We start from the raw sequence: 13,827 nt of genomic DNA on the forward strand, positions 1-13,827 counted from the left end.
GCGGGTTGTTTGTGTAGGGTTCTCTTACACAGCTGCCACGGGTAGGAAGCTGCTGGGCTGGGCCTGCTGGAGGTGGCCCTCTCCCTCCTCACCGAGGACTGTCAGGAGGCTTCCTTCACCATGGTACCCCTACTTGGTGGGCGTGGGCACTGGGCTAGAAGGCAGAAGGGGCTGTAGAGGGGCATAGGCTGGAGTCTGGCATCAGACAGATCTGCTGGGGAACCCTAGACAAGTGGCTTCTCCGGGCCCAGCTTCAGCCGTAACATGTGGCGGTCCCCTCATACCTCGTAAGGCCACACTGGCACGGAGAGAGCACCAGCACGTAGTACTGGCTCGTGAAAAGCGCGTCCCTTTCCCCAGGCTCCAGGTCTCAACCCAAGGGTCCAAGTGCACTGGTACCGTCAAAACTGCAGGCCCACGCTCCGAAGGAATAACACAGAAGCGCTGTTTGACAGAGACTCAGGGGGTGACCCGTCTAGATGTTATCTTTGTGCCCAGAGAGGACAGAAGGCTCCAGGTGACCCAGTCCCTGTATACCCACTCCCAGCCACGCCACCTGTGTGTACCCTGCTCACCTGTAGTGTGTCCCCAAAGGACAGCTTGTGGATGACATGAGTCATGTCCGGGTTCTGTGGCTGGGCCGTGGCACTGTGTGTAGACACGTGGAAGTTGCCCGGGACCTGGGGGAGAGATGCGAGTTTCAGGAGTCTCGTGGGCTGCCCCCGAGGTGGGGGCAGGTCTTCACCCAGGAGTCAGACAGATCTGGATCAGGATTCCAGCGTGGTCTGAGCCATGGGACTTTGGAGGACCTACTGCCCTTCTCTGAGCCTCAGGTTGCTCGTTTGTAGAATGGGGGTAGGAACAGAAGCTACTCGAGGGGCTGCCGGGATTATGGGGTGAAAGAACATAGCTGGGCACCTGGCACAGGCCAGGGCTTGAAATGGCACCTGCCCACCGGCCACTTCCTGGCTGTCGGCCCTATGGTGGGTTGAACCTGGAGGCCCACAGACCAACCGAACCTTCTCAAAATACAAATCAACACTACTCACCCACATTTGCCCCACCACCCCAGACTGGGGGATCCCTGAAGGCAGGACTATGGTGGCTTCCTTTCCTCCCTGGGCCTTGAGGCCCTGGCAGAGGGAGAGGGACTGATATCCTGTGGCAATCCTGTGGATTCTGCCGGGGCACCTCTGCTGCACCAAAAGGCCCCTCCTCCACCAAGCTGCTCAGGCCAAACCCTTGGCATCATCTTGGCCCCATCTTTCTCTCACCCCTGACCTCCTGCCCACCAGGAAAGGCTGTCCGCTCCACCCTCACGACACCCAGCACCTGACCTTCTCAAGCCTCCAGTGCTCCCCTAGACTGGACAGTGGGGGCAGCCTCCCCACTGGGCTCCCAGTGTCTGCCCTTGGCACCTCCCAGGCCTTTCCCCAACGGCAACCAGAGGGGTCCTTTTGAACCCTACATCTGATTGTGTGACTCCTCTGCACACTCGCTGGCCATGCCAGCCTCCCTGTGGCACCGGGAACAGTGCCCATGTGGTCCCGCCTCGGTCCTGTGTGCCTATGACCCCTTCCTGGAACCCTCTTTTTTTTTTTTTATTCGACAGAGATAGAGACAGCCAGCGAGAGAGGCAACACAAGCAGGGGGAGTGGGAGAGGAAGAAGCAGGCTCATAGTGGAGGAGCCTGATGTGGGGCTCGATCCCATAACGCCGGGATCACGCCCTGAGCTGAAGGCAGACACTTAACCGCTATGCCACCCAGGCGCCCCCTGGAACCCTCTTTGATGCAGCTCTCCCTGGTCTCCCTCAGGCCTCTGCTCAGGGAGCCTCCCAAACCCCCTTCCGCAAACCCCACTGAGAAAGCACTCAGCAGCACCTTGCCACCCGATCTTTATCTCGTTCTATTCTGTTTCCTCACCAGAAAATGTTGGCTCCAAGCCTGTGGGGAGATGTGTCTGATTTGATCCTCACTCCCCAAACCCCAGCAGATCCCCACAAAATAGGTACTGGATGAATGAACAAAGGATGAATGGCACTAATTCTTCTTTTTTTTTTAGATTTTATTTATTTATTTGACAGAGAGAGAGAGCCAGCGAGAGAGGGAACACAAGCAGGGGGAGTGGGAGAGGAAGAAGCAGGCTCCCAGCGGAGGAGCCTGATGTGGGGCTCAATCCCAGAACGCCGGGATCACACCCTGAGCCAAAGGCAGACGCTTAATGACTGAGCCACCCAGGCGCCCCATGAATGGCACTAATTCTTAAAATAGCATTTTTGATTTTTACATCTGGTAATTCCCATTTTACAGAAAAGAAAACTGAGGCTCAGAGCAGTGAAGACACTTGCTAAGGAACATGTCAAGAGCTGCAGTTTGAACTCATGGCTGCTGGACTCCAGATTCGGCACACTGAAGCAGGACATGATACTCCCTCCCACCACGTACCTCAGCAGGCCTGGGTTGATGGCCACATGCAGCCATCCCTTGGGACGTGCTGGGTTTGGGAAGATAGCCAGACAAGAGCCTGGAACAGAAAATGAGACTGTGCGACCCACACTGGACCAGAGGGATGTATAAACCGTGGGGGTCATGGGGAGGGCCCCCAATTCAGTTGGGAGTGTTCAGAGGGGGCTTCTCAGCAGAAAGGACCCTCTTGTGCTAATGAGTCTGCATTACTTGGGAACAGGGGAAAGACATGTAGGCAGATGGAACAGCATGAATCAGTTTGGAGGTCAGAAACTGCCCAGCCCAGTTGGTGGGCATCTGTAAGGAACTAGAAGAGTTTGGTACTGAAGCTGCAATAAAAGAACGGCCCGCAGGGGGTAGTAGCATCAGGAAACAAAGAAGCATTAGAGGGAGAGGGGGTTTTCCAGCAAAGGCCCAATGCCATGCGAAAAACACAGTTTACTTTATTCCAGTTCAACGAAGGTTTGGTAAGCTATATTAGAGGAAGGAATATGGCTTATATCTTCTGGCTTAGCAGCAGTCCATCAAAGTCGCTTATTTTGTAAGCATGCCTGTTTCGAACACAAAGTTGTGGGCTTCTAGAAATCTTCCTGTCTCCACGAGGGCCTGAGCTTTGCAGACTGATCTGGAAGGTAGCCAGGCTGATAGGGCATGGCCTGGCCTCAGCTCATAGGCTAGAATGCGGGCTTCAGGGGCCCAGTGACCCATGGTAGAGCAGCAGCTGAGTTCTACACTCCAGTCTGGCCCCACCCCCAGCTGGGGTACCTTGGGCAAGGTCAGGAACCTCTCTGTGCCTCAGTTTCCCCACTGGCAAAATGGCGATGATAACCACAGAGGGTTATTGGGAGGATTAAAGGAGGTGAGGCGTGCAAAGCCCAAGGCAGCTGTTATTGGTTGGGTTCCTACAATGAACACATTCATCATCAGAACGAGGAGCCAGGAACAGAAGGACCCTCCCGGAATTCAGGACAGCACGTGCACGGGCAGGGCATGGGGAAAAGACCACTGTATCTTAAAACAATTTCTTAACTTCATTTTTACTTATTTAAATAATTAATCATACAAATGTGTATTATAAAATTTCACAGGGATGCTTGTGTGGCTCAGTCAGTTAAGCATCTGCCTTCAGCTCAGGTCATGATCCCAAGGTCCTGGGATCGAGCCCCGCATCGGGCTCCTTGCTCAGCGGGGAGTTTGCTGCTCCCTCTGCCTGCTGCTCCCCCTGTGTGTGCTCTCTCTCTCTCTGACAAATAAATAACATCTTAGAAAAAAAATTCCCACAATAAAGCGAGGACTACAGGCCCCGTTGTCTATCACATCTGGAAGTAAGAGAACAAGAGCATCAGGCATGGGTCCTCTGGAGTTTCTCCACGCAGTGGGGCCCACCAGCGGGCAGGGTTCAGAATGGGGTCTGGAGCCTGGGCCTCCCACTCCCAGGGTTCCGTGAGTCAAGGAGGCTGGCTCCCGCGCATCGCCACCCGCTGCCTCCCCGCGAGGCTGTGACTCAGTGACCCGCTCCCCCCCACAAGGAATCCAGCACAGGTGGCTGACTCATGCCGGCACACGCTGGGCTGAAGAAAGAAAAGACGACGCTTTTAGAGCCTGTGACTTAGGAACCTACGTCAGTGTCTCTGAGAGATTTTAGAAACATATAGAAGGAGCCAGGCCCCAAACCCGGGCCCATCCTGCCCTCCTCCTGGGGGCTGGGTGATTCAGCGAGGAGTCTGGGCTGCTGGGGGCTGCCAGCGCAGCTTGGATCATGCGACCTTGGACGTCTGACTTTTGGGCGACTTCCTGATGGATAAATAAGGAGGTCACGGGGCAAGCATAAGCCTGATGCTGGGAGATAAAGGGGCGGGGGCCAGCTGCTAAGCTCACCCACCATCAGGGCACACCGCGACTGCTGGCTTTCTCGTCGAGCACCTTCTGCCTGAGAGCTCCTAGGAGGCATGCACCCGGCACAAGCGAGAGTGGGGGTCTCCACTCCCTGCAAGGGGACAACGGCAGAGGGTGGCCTGAGCAGTGACCTGGAGTGAATGGACACAAGTGGTCATAGTTCACATGACCAAGACGCTGGCAAGGAGGAGCAACAAGGGGATAGGGGACACAGGGGGAGAGCAGGGGCCCGGTGCCAGGCTGCCCAGGTTCAAATTCCACTTAACTCCTTGTGCCTCAGTCTCCTCAGCGCTGTTATGAGGACTAACTAGGTTAATCTGGGAAAGGGCCAGGTAGGACCCCAATAGGTGGCAGCCATAAGGCGAGGGCTGGCGTGACACTTTCCTAGAATCCCTGGCCCTCCCCAACCAGAGAAGACCCGTTTCTTGAACAACATCCGTGCACACTCTATGAGCACACTTGCACCCAGGTGACAGTGGGTGTCAGCTGGTGAAATCATGGACGCTCCCACTGACAGGAGACAGGGCAGGCCAGGGAAGGGGCAGCGCTGCGTGTCCCCATTTCCACGGTGTTAAGTGCGTTGTATTTCAATTTGCTCATGTCTTACAACTGTGAGGGCAGTACTAGGATCTCCATTTTACAGATGAGGACACTGAGGCTCAGAGGGGCTCAACTGCCCAGAGTCATTCCGTCAGTGAGCACGGTAGCCAGGCTTCTCAACCACAGGTCTGTCTGACCCCAAAAAGCAAGTCCCACCTCACCCAGAGCCAGCCGGGGCCCCTCCACAGCCTGTCTGAGGGGAGCTGACTGCCTCCTTGGGCATGTTTGCCGAGGGGAGGAGGCTGTGCTGCTGGGCTCTCTCCTGGGTGGGGGTCCTGCTTCTCCGGTGTCCACCCCAGGCCGGGGCATAAATATTTAAGCCGGGTGATCATACCCCCAAGGCGAGGCCCCCACAACTGGGAGCTGTGTGTGTGTCTGTTCATCCTCAGCCGTCACCCCTCGGACGGGCCCTCGCTTATGCCCCTGGCTCCGTGGGGTTCCTCCGTGATCCTCCACCATAACACCCCCTTCCTTCTCTTCAAAGCCGCCTCATCGAGAGTACACACTCGCTGGAGTGCTCAGCTGTGGCTGGCGGTCACCCCGTAGTCGACCACAGTGCCGCCGAGGTCAGGGACCGTGGCTGTTTCTTTCAGCACCGCGTCCCAGTGCCAAGCGTGGAGCCCAGCACGCAGCGACGTGCAATAGCGAGATGCGTGAAGCAATCAGCAAGGGGTGGGGGACAACGGTCAAAAGAAGTCAAGCAACAAAGTGCATGGTAGGAACACAGGAGGCAGAATGGAGGAGGCGGTCAGAGGAAGGGGGAGGAGGGACTCCAGAGGGACCCACATCGACAAGGTCTGTGGACGAGCAGCAGTTCTCCAAGTGCACAGTTGTGGGCAGAGCCAGAGCCCAGGCCTACCGCCAATTCACCCATCTCCCTGTGAGCGCAGACCCCACCGTCGCCTCTCCAAGGCCACCCTGCCACCGCCGCCTGGACCCTGTGCCCTCTGCACTTCCCAAAGCGCTGGTGGTGCGGCAGCCCTGTTCTCTCCCATGTCATTGGCTTTCCCTGCAGCTCCCGGGTGGGTGATCCACCCCGCCCACGCAGCACCAGCCTTCCTCCTTGATGGATGTTCTCATCTAGATTCTAGGGCCCGCCTAGGCCTGGTTCCCTCCTACCTGCCTGGCTGCCCCTTCTCCTACCTTTCGTCACCCCCTCATCTCCCTGCTCCTCAACTCTGGAGTGTACCAGAAATCAGTCCTCAAACCACATTTGCATCAAGGCCTTGGGTTTCTGGGGCGCCTGGGTGGCTCGGTCGTTAAGCGTCTGCTTTTGCCTCAGGTCATGATCCCAGGGTCCTGGTATTGAGCTCCATGTGGGGGCTCTCTGCTCAGCGGGGAGTCTGCTTCTCCCTCTCCCTCCCCTCTGCTTGTGCTCTCTCACTCGGACTCTTTCTCAAAATAAATTAAATCTTAAAAAAAAAAAAAAAGACCTTGGGTTTTTATATTTTGGTGCCATGGACCCTTTGCCACCATCTTCTATTCACTGATGACTCCCATATTCACATTCCAGCTCAGAACACTCTCTTGAACCCCAGAAACACACCTCCAATTTAACATCTCTGGGGGGATCCCAAATGAAACACGTCTAGAATTGAACTACGGTTTCCTAGCCCCATCATTCACAGAATCCATGTTTACCCAAGCTTCTGTATCTAGAAAATGGGACCTCCTGGTTGTCCAGACAAAAACTAAGAGGTTGCTTTGATTCCACTCTTGCCCTCACCACCCACCTCCAACTGATCAGTAAGTCTTGTTGACTCCACATCCCTAATCTGGCCACTTCTCCCCAATTCCGCTGCTCAACCATGGACCATGACCTCTGCTCTTGGCCCCCTCCACTGGGCTCCCCCACAGCTGTCATGGTAGCTTTCTGAAGTTTTGCTGTCCAACAGAACTTTCTCTGATGATAAAAATGTTATTTAGCACTAATATGGTAGCCACTAGTCTCTCTTAATAAAGTCCTTGAAATGTGACTAGTAAGACTGAAAGACTGAATTTTTCATTTTATTTAATTTTAAGGAATTTCAATTTATTTATTTATTTATTTATTTATTTTTTAGATTTTATTTTTATTTATTCGACAGAGATAGAGACAGCCAGCGAGAGAGGGAACACAAGCAGGGGGAGTGGGAGAGGAAGAAGCAGGCCCATAGCGGAAGAGCCTGATGTGGGGCTCGATCCCATAACGCCAGGATCACGCCCTGAGCCGAAGGCAGATGCTTAACCGCTGTGCCACCCAGGCGCCCCTAAGGAATTTCAATTTAAATAGCCCCACATGGCTAATGGCTACCATATTGGATAGTATAGTTCTAAACCATAAATCTGATTGCATTGCTTCCCTGCTTAAAACTCAAATGGCTTCCCATCACCACCACCATAAAATCTGAATCACGGAGCATAGCACCGACCTTGTGACTTAGTTTAACTTAAACTGTGGCACAAGTGACATCCTCTGCTTTCGCACTTCAGGGAGCCCTGAGCTCTCATGGAAGAAGGCCACTCTGCCAGAAAGAACACACATGGTAGCCATGTGGAGAGGAGAGGCCCTGAGACTACGTGGGAGAGAGACAGGTGCAGTCACACCAGTGGCCCAGCCCAGCCTTGCAGCCATCCACAGGAACTGTGGGAAGGGAGGGCACATGCCCTGTGTAAAGGGGCAGCTGCCCCTTGGATCCAGATGCCAGCTGCCAATGGGATATGGGCCCAGGGTGGATAGAGCCTCTGACTTTGAAAAGCCTAAAATCTCGACTCCCAATCTTTAGATATTGGCTCTGACGTGTTTGAATGCTGTGCAGGACAAACGTAACCTGTCTCTGGGCTGGGTGTGGCCAGTGGGTTTGCAACGTCTGATTCAGATGTCAGGGACCAGAGGCAGGGTGTTCTTTTTTTTTTTTTTTTTTTTAAGATTTTTTTTTTATGTGACAGAGAGAAAGCCAGCGAGAGAGGGAACACAGCAGAGGAGTGGGAGAGGAAGAAGCAGGCTCCCAGCGGAGGAGCCCGATGTGGGACTCGATCCCGGAACGCCGGGATCACGCCCTGAGCCGAAGGCAGACGCTTTAACGACTGAGCCACCCAGGCGCCCCAGAGGCAGGGTGTTCTGACAGAGGCTACAAGAGGGCAAGCAGAAGCCAGGAGTGAGCAATGGCTCAGTCTGGCTGGGACTGGGGAAGGGGAGCTATGGAACAAGGGAGATAGCTGTGTGATCTTGGGCAAGACACTCAACCTCTCTGGGTCTCAGCTTCCTCATCTGTAATATGGTGCCACCTCACGGGGTTCTTGAGAGGCTCCCCTGTGATAATACGTAAGAAGAGCTGAAAAGGGAACTACCTCTGCTGGTTTCCACCGGGGTTCCCCGGCGCTCCCGAATGCACTCTGCTCACATCCTTGAGCCAGGAGCTCAAGTTCCTGGTTCTAGCAACAAAACAACAGTAATGCCCGAGTGGTCCTTTGGGGCCTACCAGGTACTTTCAAACCACCCCACTCTCCCCCCTTCCCCTGCTTTCTTCCTCATCACAGCGCCTACCACCCCCCAAAATGCTTCTCAGTTAGTATATTTTCTGTCTCCCCCTCCAGCACAGAAGCTCTGCCAGCGCGGGAACTCTGCCCATTTATTCTACTAATTCCAGTCCCTTCCATCTATTCTGGGCAGCCCCAGAGCCAGAAGCCCACCCTAGAACACAGAAGGTGTCCCATCAAAGTTTTCTGGATGAATGTGTAATAGCTCATTTCATCCTCATACAAACTTTGTGAACCGGGTGGTATCATTCCATCACTACCAGCATCACATCCTCCCCCTACAGATGGCTAAGATGGGAGCAGTGACTTGGAGGGTGCTGGGTGGCCAAGAGGGGTAGAGCTGGGACGCACACTCAGGACCGTTAATCCCATGGTCTTCTCATCACCTGATGTCTTCCCCTTGGAAGAGTAGCCCCTTCCTCAACTGGCCAGCAGGGGCTCCACGCCTCGGGGAACTTGGAACCCCAACCCAGATTCACAGCAGGAAACTCCGGGCACCCTGATACTTGTTAGGCTCTGGCTGGAGGGGGGGCCAAGGGAGCACAGAGCTCTACCATATGGTTTCTGGGGAGGAAAGGGACTGAAGGGACAGGGAGCAGGTCAAAGGGGCCCATGCAGGGTCTCCATACCTTGTTAATGCTGAACTGCCCCTCAAAGCGGCAGCCGGCCCCGTTGTTCAGTGGGATCTTCATCGAATTGTCGATGTGCCCCACCTCATGCCTGCCCATCTCATCCTGTATGTCGAGCCCGACCACTGCAGGGGGCAAGGAGAGGAGAGAGTCACAAACACATGCCCAGAGCAGAAGGGGTGGGGCCAGCCCTCTCCTCCCTGGACCCCCACCCCCATCCACTCCACGCCCCCATCTACTCCAAGGACAGGCGGGCCCCAGGCCCTCTAGGCGCTCACAGTCTGGGGCCCAGAGCCAACAGAGAAGGAGGCGAAGGTGATGGCCAGACTAAAAGGGAGCAAGCCTACAAGGTCCCGTCCCTGCCACTGCCTGAGGCTGCAAAGAAAGAAGAAAAGAGCTGCAGGAGGTAGCAGCTAATGGGGCCAGGGATGGCGGATTGTTGGCTGCAAGGGTGACGACTCTGCTAAATGCAAGGCTACAGGGAGAAGCAGAGCGTCGGGGTTCAAAGGCTGTCTGAAGCCTGGCCCTGCCTTTTACCAGCTGTGCAATCCTGGCCCAGGCACAGAGCCCCTCGATGCCTGTTTCTTTCTCTGGAAAATGGGGGTGATAATAATTAGACCTTCCTTGGAGAATTACGTGTATCAAATAACTAATGTGTAGAAAATGCTTAGAATGGGGTCTGGCACACAGTACATGGCACGTGCCTCATGAATGGTGGCACTTAATGTGTCTCAGTCTCAGGATTCGTTGGGCGAACAGGTCCAGGCAGTCATTCATTTGCTTCCCTCATCATTCATTCGTTCACACCTTCTTTTACCTAATGCCTGTTCCTGCAGGCCCTGCTCTCCTGGAACTCATGCACTTTTCCAGGTTCCTCAGTACACCGAATGGGAAACCTGGGGCCTGGGAGTCCTGGTCCTTGATTCCAATGTGACTCTCCACTGTGGCTCAGCTTCCCCATCTGTAAAATGGGCAGGCCCATGCCAACTGCACTCCCCGAGATGGTCTAAGTGGCATGGGTTTATAAACTATGAAAATGCAGAAAATTCCATAAAAGAAGCTCTGGAAAGGAGGATGCAACACAGAGGAAGAACAGCTGGAAGCAATTTTATGTGAGCCAACCCTGAAAAGGAAAAATGGGAACAATCCTATTCTTCCGTGGGGATGGGGAAGCGAGTGAAGGCCCGTCCACAGAAGGAAATATGATGCAGTCATTTAAAATGACGCTCACGGGTCTGTAGTATATGGGAAATGCTGATGCCGTAATGTTTGATTTAAAAGAAATGCAAACAGGTCCCAGTTTGACTCAGCACCTCCACCCCTAGGAGCCCGTTCTCCAGATGCACACATGTCCAGACATGTGTGCAAGGCTGCTCTGGGCAAGCTTATTTGAAACTGTGACCACTGCAGGCAGCCCAGCTGCCTGTCAACAGGGGCTGGTCAATGGAACACCCCCTCCAGAATGTTCAGGTACACGGACGGAGCGAAATCTACACGTGGGGCGCGGCGGCTCAGAGCAGGCCAGTGACTAAGAGCTTGGGATCTGGGGCCGCCACTTTCTGTGGTTCCTGGCTCTGCCCCTTCCCGGCTGTGGGACCTTGAGCAAGTTACCTAACCTCCCTGTCCCTCAGTCTCCTCCTCTAGCCTAAGCTTGTGAGGATTAAAAAAAATTAAAACAGCACTTACTATGTGCTGGACACTCTTCTAAGTGCTTTTTATATAAGAATGCACCACCTGAGATTCCCTGTGGGGAAGATATTATCAAACCCATTCTATACTGGGGAACACTAAGGCACAGAGAGATTAAGTAACTTGCCTAAAATCGCACAGCTAAGAAGCAATGGAGCTTGGATTGGAACCCATAGAGTTTCAATCCAGAGGCCACACCCTTTGGCCACTCTGCTAGAGCACCTCTCATCTTCATGCACTAACACAGCCAAAGAATTCAGGACAGAGCCTGGATTGGAGTAGGAGGGGAATAAATGGCAGCTGTGGTTATCATATTACTAATATTATGAGTAATGAAAGAACAGCTCCAAGATATTAGCAGAAAAAAAAACAAGAAACCCCAGAAAGGTCTCATGCAGTTGAGTCCCAATTATGTAAAAAGAAAAACCAAAAACCAAAAACCAAAAAACATCTCCACCTAAACATGATATGTGTTTGCAGACAGAGACAGACAGACACACAGACACACAGACACAGAGGGGTAGGGAAGGAGTCCCAACTCTTAGCAGAAGCTTCCTCTGGTGTGAATAGCACCCCAGGGAACATGTATTTCTTTTACTTTTTTCTTTATGTATTTTTGCATTTTGAACATGATTTTTTGAGTAAAAAATATACTCCTGTATTAGCTCACAATAAAATATTACTTTTTAAACCAGGATATGAAATTGCACACACAGCAGATCCCAGCCGTGTTTAGAAACACAGAAAGGAAGGCCAACAGGATGGGATGGTATCAAATGTCAAGTGATGCTAGCACGGGGGTGGGATTATGGATTTCTTCTCTCTGCTGCTCCGGATTTTCCAAAGGTACAATGATGAGCGTGCATTTTTTTTCTTTAATAAAAATGTGAAGTTCTTTTAAAGAGAAGCCAGGGTGCAGAGCTCAAGCGGGAGCTGCCTGGGTACAGGTTATGGCCCTGCAGAGCGGCGGGGCGTGGTGGGCTGATGAAGCCTGAAGCCTGAGGTTGCCCGGCCCCTCCTGGGCCACAGCCCATCACTGGGACAGAGCCGGGAACCACATCCCTTCCCTCCCCTGTCCTGCTCATCCCAGTCCTCTGGCCTGACTAAGAATTTCCTTGTTCCAGAGACATGACCAACTCCTGAATGAAGCTGCCAGATGAATTATTTTTCTAAGAGAAAGAGAAAAAATAAAAATAAAACTGACCTATTTCAACAGGTTCCCTGGCTCGGGGCCCACTGTGAATTCAAAATTGTGATGTAATTCTCACCAAAAGCAGTAACAGAACTGAATCTCTCCCTATCTCTGCCCGCAGACACACCCGATGTGATGTCCTTCAGGAGGAAGGGAGTGGGTGGGAGAACGGCCCGCATAGGGTTACGTGCCAGGCTGGGGCAAAGGGACACTAAAACCCCAGGCCAGGAGGGGACACCCAGTCCACTTGATAAGTTTAGGAACCAGCTCATCAGATCCTCCCAGAAACCTCAGGCAACAGACGGCACTAAACCCATTTTTACAGATGAGGAAACAGACTCAGAGAGGTCACACCTTCGCCGGGGTCACACAATCTTAGTGGGCAAAAGAGCCAGATTCTGACTCCAAACCAGACTTCCAGTGAGTTTTGTTTTATACTAGCAATTCATTCTCCCGGTTAAAACAAATGCAACAAACAAACAAGAGTATGAAGTAAAAAACCAAGTTTCCTGACAGCTGCTAACATCTCAGAGTGGCATCCTTCTCCAGGTGATGGCTCTTGGCTGGTGGGAGGTCTCCTTGCCTCGAGATGCTCGAGAGGTTATGTGACCCCCCCACCCCTCTCCCAGACATCACCTGCATGCAGCCTTTAGCCAAGGATATGGGTAATAATAGCCCAGCCCCCCTGCTACTGGGTAGGACAAACTGTGGCATATGCCACGGCTCCCCATGATATCAGACTGTGATTAGATCTCCCCTGAACTTACATCTCTGCTTGTCTCTTGCATTCCCCACACCCTTCCAGTTCCTCCCGAGGATTTTCTGCAAGTGAGGAGAAAATCTTGCAGAAAATCTCAGACTCTGCCTCTTGGGAACTGGACATGAGAGACAGCCCCCAAAACACCAACATGGCTACTCTCCAGAGGTAATCCCTGTTAAGTAATTTCATGGGCTTTGTATTCCAGAAAACCTCCAAATGCATGCACGGTTGATTACATTTTCCCCCCAAAAAAGAGTAAGGAGAATCTTAGGCTACCTGCTGTTTGCAGCTGGCCCTGTTTGCTGACTCGTCCTGGTCATCTCGTCATTTCTGCACACCCAGCTCTGCCTAACGGAGGGGTCTTGCTGGAGCAGAGGGCTGTCGGGAATACTCACATTCACAGTGCAAATTGGGTAAACTGATGTTCAGGCTGACGTCAATTTTGCCCCCACTGTCCTTGTCCGGGTCATCAACGTAGAGCTCATTCACGCTAAGGGAGACAAGTACAGAAGACTTTGTTGAGATGGGGCACCAATCTCTGGTCTTTGTGAAGAGAGCCCCAGTTTGGGGGCAGGGGGCTCCAGGGACAGCCATGCCACCTTGCTGTCCAGGACAAGGGTGCCACACTGGGATCCGTCAGCACCATGAAATTATCCCCCAAATACTTTTGGAGTGCCTACTACCTGTCAGGCATTCGAGGCAATGGGTAACCAGTCAGACATGATCTCTGCCTTCCTCAACCTTACAGGCCCTGCTCGGTCCTAAATAGATACCTTCCACCAGTTATGATGGCTGCTCTGCTGAAAGGTGTGGGGTGCCATGGGAGGGATGAACAGGGCCACCGACCGCTGAGGAGAGTGGGCCAGAAGGACTTCTCTGAGGAGATGGGAATTGAAGCTCAAAGGACAAGGAGGCTGTCCCAGCAGAGAGGGAGGGGAATCCCTGGGACAGAGTGTGCAGAGGTCTGGCAGTGGCGGCTTTGGGGAACAGAGTGGTACCCCATGGTTGCAGTGTAGAGCAGAGGGAAGTGGGCTGTGTGTCACCTCTGGAGAATGGACAGGCACTGTGTCAGGTG

At 53.2% G+C, this 13,827-nt stretch overlaps 1 protein-coding gene across 4 annotated transcripts in view; it reads right to left on the minus strand.

Moving 5' to 3' along the window:
- Nucleotides 1-13,827, minus strand: part of ERGIC1 (endoplasmic reticulum-golgi intermediate compartment 1) — a 101,799-nt gene that overhangs the window by 23,639 nt on the left and 64,333 nt on the right. For 2 of the 4 annotated variants that reach the window (XM_034656733.1, XM_034656732.1), the window contains 3 exons: nt 9,112-9,236; nt 576-680; nt 285-444 (listed from right to left, as the gene is read on the minus strand). In XM_034656733.1, the coding sequence (XP_034512624.1) occupies nt 285-444; nt 576-680; nt 9,112-9,210 (364 nt within the window). In that variant the 5' untranslated portion in view covers nt 9,211-9,236. Of the gene's footprint in view, nt 1-284; nt 445-575; nt 681-9,111; nt 9,237-13,147; nt 13,243-13,827 lie in introns of all 4 variants that reach the window. The other 2 variants (XM_034656729.1, XM_034656731.1) reach the window with 2 other exon arrangements.

The sequence above is a fragment of the Ailuropoda melanoleuca genome, chromosome 3, assembly GCF_002007445.2.
Source record: "Ailuropoda melanoleuca isolate Jingjing chromosome 3, ASM200744v2, whole genome shotgun sequence".
NCBI lineage: Eukaryota > Metazoa > Chordata > Mammalia > Carnivora > Ursidae > Ailuropoda > Ailuropoda melanoleuca.